The sequence below is a fragment of the Drosophila mauritiana genome, chromosome 3R (genome assembly GCF_004382145.1).
Source record: "Drosophila mauritiana strain mau12 chromosome 3R, ASM438214v1, whole genome shotgun sequence".
Classification (NCBI taxonomy): domain Eukaryota; kingdom Metazoa; phylum Arthropoda; class Insecta; order Diptera; family Drosophilidae; genus Drosophila; species Drosophila mauritiana.
The window spans coordinates 5,733,691-5,751,146 of NC_046670.1; the positions used below are offsets into that span (position 1 = coordinate 5,733,691).

A 17,456-nucleotide genomic window follows, 5' to 3' on the forward strand; every position below is an offset into this window, starting at 1 on the left:
GGCTGACACACGCAACAAACAATAGCCAGAAGTCAAATGGCACAATAAACATATTTATGATGGAGGACCCGAAATGAGCATATGATGATTACGAATCCCACACCCAACTGGAGGTGTGTGTTTGAGATGGCAGCGAGATGGTTCGAGGAAACGCAGCCTCCCACTCGGTCGCCCTGACATTTCAACGATCCAACCTTGGATATTGCCAAATGTGGTCCTTCAGTTTTAAGCCTACAAAGTTGTGCGCTAAGCCTGCGAAAAGTACGGAACGGGAACGGTAGAAAACTACGGGCATAAACATATAGGAGAGCTCTGTCATTGCATTTGAGGGTCGTTGGTTCAGCGCTCACCGAGTGGAGTACATAGGCGACAAGGACGACCGACCGCCCGACCGAGCGAACGAACGCCCGAGTGGGTGGCAGTGGAGCAGGCACAGGCCCACTCCTTCCGTAGGTCCGAGTCGCAGAGTCGAAGAGCCGAAGCGAAAGGCAGTGGCTGCCAAAGGCGGGCGCGGTTTGGCAACAAGGACCTACATTCAGTCGGATCCTGTCCTTCGGCTCTTATCGGCCCGATTTGGCCTGAAAAACGAGCTGCCGCGGCCGCAGTGCCAGCAGTCCTCATTCAGACGCGAATCCGTTGACAACGCGGTCGCCCCAGGGGCGGATGACTATATCCACGTCCCACGACCCACGATATCGCACCACGGAAACGACCACGCGTAGTGTTAACCTTTCGAGCATCCATATCCATGTCCTGAAGCTGATTTATCCGTGGGAGTGTTTGTTTGTGCTTGCTCTGGCTCCATCTGCACCTGCAGTTGTGGGAGTTTCCCCCATTTTTTCGCGCTTCGTCCCTTAGGAATTGCATCTACTCTTGCAGTATCTTGCAGCCTCGCGTTGTTTTAGCCCTCCGACAGTTTAATTAGTTTGCCCGATTTGTCCCAGTGTTGACACTTTGTCTTACGCCCCATTGCGCCGTGGGGCCACGTTAAGGACTATATCGGCATTGGCATCGCCTCCAAGTTGGCCAGCAGGCATGTAAGCTCAATTAGGTCCCGAGCACTTTCACGCTCGAAAAAGGTCCCAATCCAATTCCGAAAGGAACGCCAGCTGCGGTGTTACACGGAAAAAGTTGACTTTCAACTTGGTATCAACAGTTAAAACTTCGCAACTGATTGCACTGCAAATTGGCAAATGTAAATTCAGCTCTTTCAGCAATTTTCTTTTCCTTTTCAACTTGCAGGACATACTATGGCAAAGATATCAAAAATAATATTAATAATTCACTTGCGGTTATGAACTGGAAATATGCTATCAATCTATTCAACGAATGGGTCATATTGAAAATTCTTCAGACATTTGCATTTTAGGCCCAATTAAATCATTGATGATACTTAATGATTAATGTTGAATTTTTAGAAGTCTTTCTTTATTTGGTTTTTTTTTGCTGTGCGTGGTCAGTTTGAATTGTGTGCCAAGGGGCCCTTAGTCGCCAGTTTGTCTGATGTGGACACTCCCATGGAACCGCACAAAAGAATGTCGCACTGGCTTCGTTTGTTACCAATTGTTTCAATGCTTACTGGCAATTTTTTTGGCACTCAATCGAAGAGTGCTGCGTGCGCTTGGCATTTGTGCTTAATGGAATTTTTATGCGCTGCTATTGAGTTGCTCAATTGCTCGTTGGTTCGATGTTTGGTGTCGTTTCTTTGAGGTCAAAGTACACGCTCGCTGGCTTTTCAATTGTGCCAAAAACAGCAGCCAAACAATGGCAGAACGGGCATTAAAATTAATTAGCGACGCGCATGTGTTGCAACTGCGGCGGTGACCATGTCCCTGAGCCGATGCTCTCGGCTCCTTTGCCCGATGCCCAATGCCCAATGCCCAATGCCCGATCCCCAATCCCCTCCAGCTGGATTTATCCAGGCACCCAGCATCTGGCCTTATCTGAAATATGCACACGAGGCCTTGGGCCGCCGACTTTTTCGTAATGCCAGCCAAGGCAACGTCAACCAGCTGACGAGCGACCCAGGCATTGCATTGCATTCCGAAATCGGATTCGCAGCCGAAACGGCAACAAACTTTTGTAGGTGATTTCAATCAAAAAACAAAAAAAAAAAACGAAAACGAAAGGGTCCTTGGGCGCTAGAAGCGAGTTTCTAGAAAACTGCATTTATTGTGCAACTTCGGGGCAAACGCAACACAATCCCCGGATAAACGATATGTTGTGTGGACATGGGTGTTAATTAAAAACTGTTTTCTAACCCAAAGCCACGAAACTTCCTGCATATCCTACACAAGCCAACGAAATGCCAAGTGACGATGCCATTTTTATAGACCTTTTCTAAAACAAGCGAGATACGAGATTCAAGATACGTCTACAGATAGTGATAGCGAAAGCGAGGCGCCAGTGAAAGTGCCATCCGCCCAATCAAGACGCCGGATGATTTGATGATGGCAGCCAGCGGGCGGATACGCAAGCGAAAGCATAAAAACCATACAAGTGGCGACGTTCCCAGTACGACGACTAGTGTAACCATGCCCATTCCGACCATGGCGCCGGGGAAAATTGTCGCGGAGACAATGGAGGAAGCCGCCGCCCTCGCCGGGGATTACAATAATTTCACGCATAATTTCGTCGATTTGCAGAACCTCTTGAGTTTCAACGAATTGAATGGCACTAGTGGTAGCGGTGGCGGAGGTGGTAGCAGTGCTGTCAGCTCCTTGGGCGCATCGAGTGCCATTAAACTGAATAACGGCGCCATTACGGACACTCTGCTGGGCACGGTCCTCACAACGGCCACGGCCACGGTCGCTCCGGCGGCCAGTTCGCTGCTAGCCACCTTGGCGGCCACCACAACAGCATCTGCGAGAGGATCCCTGGCGGGCAAGTCGCTGGCCATCGCAGACGCCACTTCATCCACCTACTATTCCAACTTGCTGAACCTGTCGCCGGCGACCACCAGTTTGATCTCGGCGGCTGCGGCCACCAAGTCGTACAACGACAGTGCCCTCCGGTGGGAGCAGCTGGACGGGAGCGTGGACTTTGGATTCGACCCACTCTACCGTCACTCGCTGGCCATGTCCATGGTCTACTGCGTGGCCTACATCGTCGTCTTCCTGGTGGGACTCATCGGGAATAGCTTCGTGATCGCCGTCGTCCTGCGGGCTCCTCGCATGCGGACGGTGACGAACTACTTCATTGTGAATCTGGTGGGTGGACCCCGTAAATCTCGTGGATGAACCCCATTAATTTGAAATAAAATTTACATTCCCCCCCTTTCCAACGAAAAGGCCATTGCGGACATCCTGGTCATTGTCTTCTGCCTGCCAGCCACTCTGATTGGCAACATCTTTGTGCGTAAGTATCTCTTTAATTCCGCAAGATGCCGACGAGATTTATTCACCACTGGGAGGCACATTAGCTGCTTGGGAGAAGCCCAAGTTTTTCTGTTTGTTCTGCATATTAGCCCGATTTATGTACTGCAATTAATCGCCGCTTTAGATAAAGCCCTGCCAAATGGCACTGACGAAAGTTGTTGCTCCTGCGTGCTTACGCTGCGTATGCGTAATGTGCCCGATATGTTTGGGCGAGTGTAATGGACCCTCATTAGACCTAATGTCGGCATAAATGTCCAAACGAAAGTGCTCATACTTCTGGTGGAAAATAATAATTTATGGGATTTTATTTATACTCGGTTTTATTTACTTTTGACAGACATACTGGGTTTCCGTTTATTTGTAAGCTGCATTTTATATACCAGACTCCCTGGCTTCTTCAGAGTTTTTAGTACGATGCAGCATCATTAAAGTTGGTCTGGAAAATGCCAAGCTTTAGTATCAAAATTTAATAGCTTTCTACAATGGTCAAGATAACTTTTTAAATAGACTGCCAAGACAAAAACCAGTTATTCATTAAATCAAGGAAGCAAATCTCACTCAGTATGCAGTAAAGAAAAAACGAGTCGAAAAGTCAAATTTATTCTGTCTACTTCACCAGAAATGTGGCACATTTCCGTAGCAACGGATGTTCGCACTCAATTAAATTAATTTGTACTCTTTCCTTGGGAGCCCTCACCTTATTGGAAACGACAATCCGCATGGGCCAAAGAACAAGTGTCCATTTAATTAGAGGCCAATTCCACCAAATCCCAGAGACGACCCACAAACGACCCGATAAACGAGGCTACGCATAATTGTATGCTTTAATTTAAATAAATTTCCCTGACATGCCTATCCATCCGTCCATCTATCCATCTATCTATCTGTCCCTGTCTGCCGTCTTACACCCCCAATTGGTTTCCCCCCCGCGACTTCCCCGCTTGCATTCGAAACGAACTTTGTGGACTGACATCCAAATTGATAGTCGCAGGCCTGGACGACAAGGTGAGCAGGTTGGCAAATGTCTATGCAAATCGCCGCCGACATGGAAAAATGATCGAAATCCTTGGTAAATCAAATTCCGATTGTGGAGCACGCCATGCAAGCTCCATCCTTCACTGCTATTTGCCTTCGATGCCTACCCCAATCCCTGTCCCAGGTCCCTAGTCCCAAATCCCAATGCCAGGTCGTAGGCTCGCAGGTTGTGCCAAGTGTTGCCAATTAAGTGGCTCCGCCCTGTGAGAACTCTCCTTTTCTTGTTGCTATACAGCGAGTACACTGGCAAAATAAGAGTTGTCAACATGCTCGTAAAACAACATAGGATTATTAGGAAATAGTTTAACAAATTGTGTTGCTACATTTCCTTGCCACAAGTATAAGAAAATAGGCACATCATAATCAAAATTATTTTAAGTAATTTTTTTTCAAATAATCGTAAATTTTAGTTTCTCTTCTTTCTAACAGATTATTTGTTAAACAGAATATTAATATTACAAACTGGTAAAATATCTGCAAATGCAGTTTGACTTATCAGATTTACTTTCCAGTGCAGCTCGACTTCAAGACTCGGCACTGCACTCGATCCCACCCCATCCCAATCCACTCCCCCAGAGAAGCCCACTTTGGGGGAAATGTAGTAAACGAAGGCTGCCGAGTGCGAATCGCTGGAAACGAATGAAGCGAGTGGCGAAAAGTGAATGAGTTTACCTCCGCCTGCATTGTGTATCTGTATCGGTGTCCGTGTCTCCGTTTTTGTGTCCGTGTCACTGCGCACTCTCTCCGCTCTCTCTCTCGCCCGCTCTCACGCCTATGTGTGTGCTCGCTGCTGTGCATGTGTAGGTGCATTGGTGGCTGCTTTTTGGGGTGGCCCAAAGGATCATCGACACAAAACTGACCTAATTTCACAAATTCAAGCTGGGCGCAGGGCCGATAGCTCTTACTGGGTCACTGGGGGTGGTGGGCGGCTGGCGGTAGATGGTAGATGGGAGGGCTAGATGGTTGGATGGTTGTTTGGATGAGGCACCCTTTTGGCCGCCCACTCCGCAATTTTCGCTTGGCATGTCTTAGCTTCAGCTGAGCCGCCGATGCCTAGCAAAAACGCCAGTCACAACAAATTGCAGTCCTCCCGCTGGCATTGGGGCTTTTGGGGTGGCTCTTTTCCGCTTTTCCGCTTCACCCCTTCAACCCCACAACTCTCAACCCCACTCACATTCCTATTCACTTTCGACAACCTGCTGAAGTTAAAACGAAGGCAACGGGTTCACAGCGGCAACGGTGAAATAGCACTAATGCAGGGGAAAAAACATGTGTTGCCAACTAAACACAGGTGTAGCGTATTATTTACAAACAAAAGTTTAACACGTCATTTTCATTCAGGATTAAACAATCCGCACGTTTTCAGAATCATACACTTTTTCGCTTTAAATTTAAATGTTATTTACTCCGTCAAGTGATGATATGCTATTAGAGTTAGTTTCTAACTCTTCCGAATACTCTTCATAATCAAATTAACAGTGTTAAGTCTGTGTACTGTGCACATACCACTTAATCCTTTGCTCTCCTCAAACATAACCTTTTTCTCCCTGTGTATCACAGTGCGTGGGAGCTTGGAAGTTTAGCATATTTGCACATCGAGCATTTCACATTGCTGTCTGATAGTTCCTACTACTCGCACCCAGCGAGTGGCAAAGTGGGCGGGTTGTTTTGCCACCAAAATGAATTATATGAAATCAAATTCGAGCCGTCAAAGACGACGTCGCCGCCGCAGTCGCAGTCGCAGCTGGCTGCGACGCCCACGGTGGCCATCGCCGCTGGCAGCGCCATTATCTAAGCACACCTTCAAGCCTCAGAATTGCAATGGAAGGTTGTTTGCATTCAAGGCTCTTTGCGGCTGGATGAATTGACCTAAATATTTCGCTTGGCAAACCTAATAGTCAGGGTTATGCACACACACACTTGCGAGTGTGCCAGTGTGTGTGTGGTTGTGGGTGTGGGTGTGTGTGTATGCGTGGGGTGGGGGCACCTGTATTGGGTTGGGCCGTGTACTCTTTGTGGGTGGTTTCGGGCTGGTGGCTTGTGGGTGGTGGGTGGCGGTTGTTGGTTGGAATGTGGCGCTGGCCCTTATTTATGTGTGTGCTTCGAAATCCAATAAAATGCGAAATGAATTGATTTCCCAGCAACGATGCCGCCTTGAGACGAAGGATATCCTTGCAACAGCAACGGCAATTGTCTCAGATGGCGCTTTATGGCCATTGTTGTGCTATTTTATCAATGGGGAATCGTTATCATTACGGCCCTTTTTAGATCAGCATCTCCCGTTGGCTAAATCTTGCAGTCACGTTGCCAGTTTGTTCATTAGGGGGCCACGTGATTTGTGCCCGGCGAACGCGGCGTATGCGTAACTTGGAGGCAGATTCTCCCGCATTTCTGTTTCCCTATCCCTGATGAAGTCATTTTTCAGCTCGCCAATTGTATTTTAATTTAGTCTCTACGTGCCGTCGGCAAATGGCATCCAACCTCTGACCCCTCCACCTAAGATGTGCAGCCTCTTGGCTCCCGCAATCCCGTATCTCACCTCGAGCTCCCCCGATTCCCAGATTCCAATTCCTATTCCCACTCCGCGTCCCAGGCACATTTCTCTGCGAACTAGCTGTGGTATTCAATTTTCCCGAAGAGCTGCCACAGAAGTCGCCGCAGGACGTGACGCCGCGGCGATAATCATAACAATAACGCATTTGCCAGAAGTGTTATGTTATGCCGTTTCCATGGCCAATCCACTCCAATCCACGCCCATTCCCACTCCCAAGTCCAAACCCGCGGATTTGTCACGCCTGATTATTTCATTAACTTTACGATCCAACTCCGTGCATGACAATGCCGCCACCTAAACGAACCCGCAATGCCCGGAATAATCCAATCCACTTTGCCTACACCGGAACAATCACCCACGGAATTGGGGATAAAAATTTAACAAAACTTTGTTGGGCCTATTAAAGCCTCATAAAGCAGAGTTTAATTTTAAATTGGATTTATTTTTTAAACAACATGTTTATTGCTGTAAAAGAAACCTCGTTTTAAAGTTGTCCTTGACAAATATTTGTTTAGAAATAAGTGAACATTATTTATTAATAATCATGCTAATCATAATTACTTTAAACTCAATCACATTTCCAAAACTCAGACCAATATTTTTGTCTGTGCCACAACCGAAAAACAAAGGCTCTCGTTGTAAGGAGGGTAAGAGGCTAAAAAATAAAAGGCTTAGGGCGCACTTGACATTTTCTTAAGGGCTGATGGGGCGCACAACCCCACCACCCACCACCACCACCCACAATCGAAGGCTGGCGATAAGCCTGAGTATCGATTGGTATTATCTCCTCTAGTTGATCAATATTGAGCACCAGCTTTCGCGTATAAATGGAGGCGTCTGTTTGCCATATGTTGCCATGTCAAACGCACTCCAAGTCGGATCAACCACCCATCCCATTCTCACCTTGACGGGGAGGCTGGATGTTGGCCGAGCAAACTGTGGAGTGTTTGGTTTCACTTGAGGCCTCAAATGGGTAATGCCACAAGGAGGCTCTCGGTTGCCCCGTCACGCAAGGCAATTGGGTTATTTCGGTAGCCACAATTATGTTTGTACAACACATTAATGTGTCCTAAGGGTTGGGGTTAATTAAAGATTGGTTTCGTATGACTCGGTGTTCTTAGAAACAATCATGTCCTACCTAAGCTTGTGGTATCTATAAATGACTACTGGCATAACCCTTGACCTATTTGACTTAATTTGTTTATATATAATGCGGTTTTTGCGGTTCATTAAATATGTATTATTCCTTCTCAATCGTTTTATGTTAACAAAAACCAATTTTAAATGTCGGCATTTCTCGTTGGCTCTGGAATATGTGGTTTTTCCATTTTTACATTAAATGTCCAAATCAGTGAGTTGGACAATTTAATAAGTTGAACCGTGCTGAATGCTTCATCCTGTCAATATACTTTCCATATGAACTGAAAAACCATTGTTTGTTCGGGATTATCGAGGAGTCACTTGACTGCGCTAAGCTAACCACAATGTAAACTTGGTTAAGACACTTGACTGCCAAAGTGCACTGATGCAAACTTTAATCCCAGACAAGCCAACCGAGTCACGTTTGCCTGTCCTAATAGAATTGCATACACAATTAGATAGTTTATTTGCCGAAGGGAAGTTCGGAGAACATGTATTTTTGAAAAAGTTCTCCCAGTGCCACTGCTAATCCGGTGGCCCGCAAGTGATGAAGCATTTCGGAACCGAATTTGAATTTAAATTGTTTTCGAGCAACTTGAAAGCATAAAGTTTGCCGAGTCAAGAGCTCCCGCAGACAGCCATATATCAAAGTTCACCCTTATCAGCATAATATCAAGTGAGTGGCCAAATACTCTCGTATTAATAGCCTCGGATCCAGTCTGTTGCACTTGCAGGTCTGCCCGAAAGCCATTTCAAATCGGAGGAATAAAACCGAAAAACCCATTCGGTCTGCTGTCCTGTGTACACACTGTTGATTGTTTGCCAGGCGGGAGGATGTGGATGTCCTCCCTGCAGACACACACGATCCTGTCCAGAACCAGAACCTGTCCACAGCCACAGAGTTCACTTGCACGAAGCGCCGCAGCGCCAATAATATTTATATTTTTATGTGCCAAATCATATTAAAGTTAGCTTTTATTGGGCTGCCTCGGCGGCTTACGGTGCGTATGCATAATAAAAAGCGACAACAAATCGAGATAAGACAGGCGAACGAGACAGGAAATTAGGAGCCCCATGACGCAGGAGGCGTCTCCTGGTCGAGCATTGAACTCCGTGAACTCCTTCTGCAAATTGCCAAACTGCCAAACAGCTAACTGCTAATGATGTGTGGGCCGCACTTGCACTTGTTTAATTGCCATTCGATATGTCATGAACCGGGCGCCTTTCTCCGCCCGACTGTCATCAACCTTGGGAAGTTGCCCCGCCCATTGCACGCCCATGTATGTATGCTTTATAACCTTTTGTGTCTGAGTGAGTTATGCCTCTTAGCATAAAATTCATAACGCTCAACTATGCGCAAGTAGGGCCCGTGTATTCCATTTACCATCATCATCCTGCCACAAGATGGAGTAAAAGGAATACAAATTAAGTTAGGCAGTCCTGCGGTCCACCGCGGCTCTGAGTCTGGGTCTGGGAAAACAATGCTCTGTCCCCAGGACTCCACATTCTGCCCCACCCACTACGATGGCTGGGCGCAATCTGAGACTTGTCACCAAATTATGAATGATATGCAGCACATAAATCTCAGTCAGCAAACAACGACGGGAACGTGGGCGGCGGCAATGACAAGAAGCATTGAACGCTAACCAGATCTCGAACTTAACTGTCCATGACTACCACTACCACCATCACCACAACCATGAGCATAACCACTACCAGTGCACTCGGGGAAAATCAGTAAAGCTATAAAGAACTCGATGATCCCCAGCTGTAAAGCTGTACTTATTCAAGCATAAATATAAGGTATTGAATATATAAAAATATATAATAATAATCCTTAGCGGTGAAGTATTAGTTTTATAATATTTTCACTATTTTCTAAGCTTAGCGGTTAAGCTGACTTACGGTTTATATTTAAAGTGATACGCCCTCTACTATTTCGAATATTTCCCATGAGAACAATAAGGATCCTTCGGTCGGTTAGCCACATTAATTTGCTTTGATTTTCATGGTTAGGATATTTAGAAAGTTTTCAAACAAAATGTCCTTGGGGATTTTAGAAAAGTCTGCACTCTATTTTGTTGCCATAGGCCGACACATTTCCTTGAGTGTATGGCTAGGACACCAGCAAGGACAATGTGACCGAAAGTTACTCAGCATAATTTGTGCGTTGTTTATGACCAATATTTACTCACCTCCCGCACTTTTCCCCCTTTCATGTTTCGCGAACCGCTGGAACGCGCAGCCTGGATGCTCGGATGGCTGATGTGCAAGTTTGTGCCCTACATACAAGGTGTCTCCGTGGCAGCCTCGGTCTACAGCCTGATTGCCGTTTCCCTGGACAGGTAAGTTGAAAACACTCGCTCCAATTACGTGGCTATGAACTTTTATTGTGGGATCGTGGTTGTGGTGCTCAGGGAGGGATTGGTCTGTGTCTGGGGGGGATCGGGAACGGGATCGGGATCGGGAGCGGGAAAGGTATTGAAAGTGGACCGTATTCACTGCACTTAATGATGCACGACGACGGCGGGGGCGGCATGATGCACTGGAACCAAGGGAACCACCGGCCTGACGGCATGCACCGCCACCACGGGCTTGTGGACGACGGGGGTGATGACCTTGACGGCTGCCGGATGATGAACAACATGGCTGAAAATGAAAAGGGTGAGTGGTTCGGTGCTGCGATAAGCAGATTGGACATGAATGGCCTTACGAGTGCACCGAGTGGGCTCCATGATGGATGATGGGCGTGTGGACCACCGCCGGGTGCGCCACCACGGGTGCCACGGCCACCACTCCGGGATGGGCGATAGCCTGGGAGGCGGCGAAGGCGGCGAGCACGAACAGCTGCGGCGGATCAGAGTTCATAGATTAGCCTGATTAGTGGCATTAGACGGAGCAGCAGGTGGCTGCCACTCGACAGTGTATTTGGTTAGTTGTCGCAGACTTTAAAGCAAACTCATTCTGAGTGAGATAAAACCGATCCCAACAACATACTAGGTGACTCATATGAACTTCAATGAGTTGAAATATAGACTTAATTTATTGCATTTATTTTTAAATGCGATAAAGCAAGCTGATATTATATCATAATTATACGATGCTTGGATTCAAACTGGTAACAACTTCTTCTGCCCACTGATACTCACAACTTTGAACATTTTGAGGTGTTGGATTTTGGCGGGATAACTGAAGTAGGAAAGGTAGCTAGGCTAATGATTTCTAATTGTCAACTGGTGACAACTTGAGCTCCGAGTGCGGCTTTTATAGTGGATTTGCACCAGGCGACCGAACCGAAAGTGAGCGCCACTCAATGCAATCAGCTGCGGGGAAAACTGGTCAGTAAGGCAGTTAGGCAGTTAGCCAGTTAGGCAGTTATGTAGGAGAGTCAGTGGAGCAGTCGTCTCAAGATCAAGATCATCATATGCTTCTATGGCTCACCTTGTCCGTATTAGGCGCTGCTTACAATCAATTTCATGTTTCTCGTTTTATGTGCATTTCAATTGCCTTAGAATGTTGTTGGCCGCGATACAGCGAATATTGATACCATTGATGATTGGTCGCCAGGAATCGAAGTGCCAGCCCTGCGTTTCCTGGCCCATAAAGTATAAAAAAGCAATAAATTCGGCAAATGTCGCGGTCAACAGATTTATCAAGTGACGCTGAAGTCCCTCGAAATGTGCCAGCCATAGCCGCAAGGACAATAAGCCGCCCGTCGCTTTATGTGCACTTTCATTTATATCAATTTCTGACCACAATCAGAAGAGGAGTTTTTGCCAGAGGCTCCTGTTTTTTCCACTGTCATTTTTCAGCCAGCGGGACAAAGGCATAGCGCCTCACTAGTTCGTTTGGTCACCCACAGGCCCGCATGTCAGCCTCCGCCCACGCTTAATGCCAACCCATCCGAGTCCAAATCCACATCCTCATCCACTTCCAATTCCACTTCCACTTCCAAGTCCCAGTCGAAGTCCGAGTCCAGCGTCATTGATGTCCGTTTATCCAGTTGTTTTGCTGTTGTTCTCTCCTTTTACGAGCCATCGTAAACTGAATCGAAATTTAAGATTTATTATCTGTAACATGAAACTTAAATCTCTCCACGGTCTTAAGGATGCTGGGCCCGTAATGCCCCTTCGACTTAGCTTATCACTTGCTTATACTTCTACTTATATTTATACTTATGCCACTGTCATTTAATTAGGGTCTTTTCTTGTCTGGATACGTATGCGTATATAACTAGATTGCTTATAATCATAAACTCTATAAGAAAGCTCACTCGCTTATACACATAGTTGTGTCTTTACGGCGCTGGCATTGCGGCTTTTGTGTCTTCTTTGCGTCGCAAATGTCAACAGTGCGTATGGGTAACCGCAGTAGGAAGCGAAATAGGAGCCATAAAACCACGTGGATCTAGACAGAAACACAGGATTGTGTGGCAAATATTAAATTAATGCACTTGCGGCTTATTAAATGCTTTAAAAGCGCAAGTATTAACTACTTATTTTAGTTGTACTCGAAAAGTGCATTGTAGTTTTATATTCAAGAGGAATTTTGGCAAGACAGTAAACTCATTTTGCCTAATAAATAAGATAACGAAACTGAACGGACATCCTTAGAGATTTACGCATGTGGTACTCAACAGAATTGATGGGCAACAATTACCCGTGATTATCAAAATAATATTAATAATTTAATTTTCAAACAACAATTTTCCCAAATCACATGAAAATGTAGTTTAATCTATAGGTTATAAGTTTATTTGTGAATCAAATCATAAATAAATCGTAAACGCATAAGGGAAAACTTAGTTTTTAAAGCTCATAAAGTGGTTTACATCATCAAAGGTGTAGTTAATACGATTTAACAAAGTTTCAACATCAAATTAGAGGGTTAGTTTGAATTAGACTGCACCAGCGAAAAATGCTGGTTACTTTTTCCGAGTGCGCTGTTTTTACCCAAAAGAACTCAATTCAGCTCTCGCCTGATTTATGACCATAGAAGTCGCATGGGCAAATTATGCAAATGCAATTGGCTTGCTTCTATAAATAAACGTTATGACAATTTGATTATTGGCTGTGCGGACAGCTTTGTTTGGTCGCCCAGGCCGCCCACCTTTTTTTCCCCCCAAGATGAGGGTCTCGGCCACATTGTTTAGCTGGCTATTTTTAGTCGGTGAGTCGGAGGACTAGGATTCTGTGGTAGTAGCATGGCCGCCCTCTAATGGAATTACCGCTGTGTTATCTGCCAAATGTTTTGGCGGACAGACGCAGGCGACGACCCAAGGTCCAAGTCGAAAATACGAGCACAATGCACGTAATTACATGGTTTCGGGCCAGGAGCAGACAACCAGTTTGGTTCGTCCGGGACAAGTCTTGTCTATGGCCACTGAGCGGGCGCCACAATGAGCCGGCTGCACTAAGCTAAATGAAAAATGCTGAACTCGTTGTTGGCCCCATACCGACTCGTCTCACTACCTCGCAGCTCTTATTCAAATTACAATTCATTATGGCAAGCAGAATAAAAAATGACACCCCTGCTCCAAGATCCCCAGCGCCGCTTTTTTGGGGCGGAGGAGCAGGAGCAGGAGTGGCAGGCGGGTTCAATAGTCGAGATTGGAAAGCGAACACTCAGCAGAAAAAGGCTTAAGGATGGCTGCTGGCATCGGCATCCTGCGTGTGCGAATTAATCAGCGGAGATATTTGCATGCCGTGCTGCTACTCCTAGTTGAAACGGTGTCGTCATCGTCGCCTCGACTCGACTCGACAGCTTGATGATTGCCATTATCCTTGACGACTCAAAGCCGTCAGTGGCATCTGAAGCCGGAGCTCCTGCTGCTGCTCCTTCTTTGACTACTTGGTTAAAATCCCCTTTGTTGGGACTCCCCTCTTGCAGGTTCATTGCCATCTGGTGGCCCCTGAAGCAGATGACAAAGCGACGTGCCCGCATCATGATAATCGGCATATGGGTAATCGCGCTGGTGACCACCATCCCTTGGCTGCTCTTCTTTGACCTGGTGCCCGCCGAGGAGGTCTTCTCCGACGCCCTGGTCTCGGCCTACTCGCAGCCGCAGTTCCTCTGCCAGGAGGTGTGGCCCCCGGGCACAGATGGGAACCTCTACTTCCTGCTAGCCAACCTGGTGGCCTGCTACCTGCTGCCCATGTCCCTGATCACGCTCTGCTACGTGCTCATCTGGATCAAGGTCTCCACGAGGTCTATCCCCGGCGAGTCCAAGGACGCGCAAATGGACCGCATGCAGCAGAAGAGCAAGGTGAAGGTCATCAAGATGTTGGTGGCCGTGGTCATTCTGTTTGTTTTGTCCTGGCTGCCGCTCTATGTCATCTTCGCGCGGATCAAATTCGGCTCGGACATCTCGCAGGAGGAGTTCGAGATTCTCAAGAAGGTGATGCCGGTGGCCCAGTGGCTGGGCTCTTCGAACAGCTGCATCAACCCCATCCTCTACTCAGTGAACAAGAAGTACCGACGCGGATTCGCGGCCATCATCAAGTCGCGTAGCTGCTGCGGACGCCTCAGGTTAGTTAATTACTAATATATGCAGATAAAATATGTGGAGACCTTCAAAATTAATATGAATATTTGTAAGAAATCGTGTTCCCTTCTGTAAAAAACCATTTCTCCACCTTAACCACCTAGGTACTACGACAACGTCGCCATCGCCTCCAGCACTACCAGCACTCGGAAGTCATCGCACTACCACCAGAACAGCTCGAGAAAGAGTCCGAGCAGCAAGGGCAACGCGGTGTCCTACATCTACGAGCACAACTCGCTGCGGCGCCACAACATGATGCTCAAGCAGGACAGCAACCTGTCGCAGCAGATGCTGCTCAAGCAGGACTCTCACGGATCGCGTCAGTTCCTCATCAAGCAGGAGAGCTCCTGCAGCGATGCCTCTGGGATCCGGCGACCCCTCTGCCAACAGGACAGCAATGGCTCCAAGGTCTCACTGTCCAAGCAGGACTCAATTGTGTCTTACATGGAGGCACGGAGGGCGGCAGGACACGGTCTCAACGACACACTGGTGGACAGGGATAGCGTCTCGATGGACGTGGGCCGGCGACAGGGCGCCACACCGAGCTCCCTGCTCGATAAGCGGCAGAAATTCGTGAAGCAGGACTCGGTGATCTCGTTTGTGGACCAACGACCAGAGCAAAGGCGCCATCAATTGGTCAAGCAGGACTCGGTAATCTCCTTCGCCGACCAGCGACGCGGGTTGCTCCACAAACAGGACTCGCTGATGGCCAACCGGACGGGGGATGCACCCTCCCACCACGTTTCCATTCTGAAGAAGACCGACTCGCAGCTCAGCTACGGGAGTTCGACTTCTCCTCGTAGGAATGCGGATCTGTACGAATAGGCAACTTTGGGTTGAACGAGCTCCTAACTCTGGTAGATGGATACCAACCACCATTTGTGTGGGTCGATTTCAGTTGAACAAGTGGAATGAACTTCCTTAGGGGTTTATGTAATCCAGCAATTTTAAAGCATAATTAAGATAGTTTACCTTCGCTCTAATACGTTCTTGAATCACATAAACCCCTATGATGTATTGCTTAACAAATTGACCCAACCTAACATACAAACAAAAGCAACGATACCAAAAACTTACCGAACCACAAAGGAAGTCTTAGAAGATTTCTATAGCAGATAGTCAGACATGGATCGAATGAAGTCGAGTGATAGGCCTACGATTGTGATATAAGTCGGCAGTGCTGGTGGGTTCAGAATCGGTCACTAGGCATTGCCGCACACATCCGTCATCGTCGTTGGGATAGGGTAGTGGACGGGATGGAGTGCCAGTGGGAACGGACATCGGGATGGACCAATTGTGGGTGGGTATATCTAATCAGAGATCGCTTAGCTAGGAACAGACACGCCACACGGGGCACGGGAAACAGGACTCCCCCACAGACACACACACACCACAGAATACAGAAGAAAGAGTACACAAAAGACACTCCCCACAGACCTAATAGGTAATAGATGTTTTATACGTGTTTCAGAGGTACTACACAAAATATGAACTACTCCTTGGCTATGGCTATATAATACCTATATGTACCGTTACGCAGTTTTAAGATTGTTTGTACTCGCAATTTGCTATATCGAAAAGTTTGGTTAAGAGTGGGCGGAACAACGTGGGAATCGAAGGGGTTATTATAGCTTAGCTAAACTTTTTGTACGACGGCGAACGTGAGTGAAACGGGCAAGTCCAGTATCATAGTTGAGAAACGAAAACAAAACAAAATGAGATAACACCGAGGTCTAAAGTAACGTACCTACTAAATTTTTGTATGGAAATTCTTACAATTTATACATATATATTTATATTGATTTTGGAATAAGCAATATGCAATACAAGCGTATGTCTGCGCGTACGCCGTGTATCTATCAAACAACAATAATCAATTTTATTAGAATTTTACACAACTGAGTCGCGGCAGCGGAAATGGCACAGCAGCGGAAATGGGTTAGTAAACGCAATGCACCGGAAGGCGAGTGAAAACGAAAAGGATTGGCACACCATCCAAGCTTTGTTATCGGTCAATCGCCGACTATTTCGATATTTCGATGCTTCGGTATCGATGGGCAGAGGTACCAGAGGCAGCAGATGTAGTGAGGGCATCGAACGCGCACAAAGTAAAACTTGACCATGCTGGGACAGAGTAGATTAGGGGGGAATGGAGTAGTCTAGGGATTAGGGCTAGATTAGGATTAGAACAGGACGAAGGAGTAGGTTGTCCGCTAAGTGAGCACAAAGCAGTCAAAGATTTCGCACTAAACGTATCACTACAAACTAACAAAGAAGCAAACAATAATCGAACTCAAATTCGTTAAACACTAAACACCAATAAACTTTAAACTATACGAAATAAAATTTTAACGGATAGCGCAAAGAGGCAGAATCAATGGTAAAACTATGAAACTAAACGTAACGATTAACTATGCAATTTTATTGTTAGCCAAAATTTTATAACTGTCAAGTAACGAACAAGTAAATATTTATATGTATACAGAATATATCAAGTATAAAGCATACGTTATATATCTTTATATACTTCGATTGCATTAGGCGCTGATCGGTAGAGTTTTAATTGGCTTTGGTGTAACCGAGAACGATCTGATCAGAGATTTAGTCTAGTCGTACTCATCGCTCTCTGTTCAGGTACTTGGGGAGCTACATATGTGTAAACCCGATCCGAAATCGAAAAGTAGAAGACATGCACAGCCCGTTCAAAACTCCAGCGCTTAGTGTAAGGCAAGCATCTACAATGAGGAATATCAATAATATATTTCAAATATACAAAAATATATTTATATAGGCCTAGCGACTCACA

The 17,456-nt window shown here is 46.5% G+C and overlaps 2 protein-coding genes across 3 annotated transcripts; one reads left to right on the plus strand and one right to left on the minus strand.

Annotated features, from left to right (window-relative positions):
* Window positions 1-641: 641 nt before the first annotated feature.
* Window positions 642-15,551, plus strand: LOC117145398 (neuropeptide SIFamide receptor). Of its 2 annotated transcripts, XM_033311036.1 has the most exons (6): window positions 642-718; window positions 2,268-3,209; window positions 3,291-3,357; window positions 10,352-10,451; window positions 13,996-14,634; window positions 14,755-15,551. In XM_033311036.1, the coding sequence occupies exons 2-6, from the start codon at window positions 2,448-2,450 to the stop codon at window positions 15,473-15,475; spliced, it is 2,289 nt and encodes a 762-aa protein (XP_033166927.1). In that variant the 5' UTR covers window positions 642-718; window positions 2,268-2,447; the 3' UTR covers window positions 15,476-15,551. The 2 variants fall into 2 exon arrangements, with proteins under 2 accessions (XP_033166927.1, XP_033166926.1); XM_033311035.1 differs by lacking the exon at window positions 642-718 and having other exon boundaries at window positions 2,124-3,209.
* LOC117145399 lies at window positions 10,476-11,337 on the minus strand. Its single transcript, XM_033311037.1, has 3 exons — window positions 11,256-11,337; window positions 10,820-10,953; window positions 10,476-10,755 (listed from the first exon to the last, which is right to left on the minus strand). Exons 1-3 carry the CDS (start codon window positions 11,265-11,267, stop codon window positions 10,614-10,616), a joined length of 288 nt encoding a protein of 95 aa, XP_033166928.1. The 5' UTR covers window positions 11,268-11,337; the 3' UTR covers window positions 10,476-10,613.
* Window positions 15,552-17,456: the final 1,905 nt, after the last annotated feature.

Coding starts and splice junctions, on each gene's coding strand:
- LOC117145398 (XM_033311036.1), top strand. CDS start 2,448: ATGATGGCAGCCAGCGGGCGGATACGCAAGCGAAAGCATAAAAACCAT. Junction 3,358..10,351: donor GATTGGCAACATCTTTGTGC/GTAAGTATCTCT, acceptor TGGAACGCGCAG/CCTGGATGCTCGGATGGCTG. Junction 14,635..14,754: donor AGCTGCTGCGGACGCCTCAG/GTTAGTTAATTA, acceptor TTAACCACCTAG/GTACTACGACAACGTCGCCA.
- LOC117145399 (XM_033311037.1), bottom strand. Junction 10,756..10,819: donor GGAGCCCACTCGGTGCACTC/GTAAGGCCATTC, acceptor TTTCATTTTCAG/CCATGTTGTTCATCATCCGG.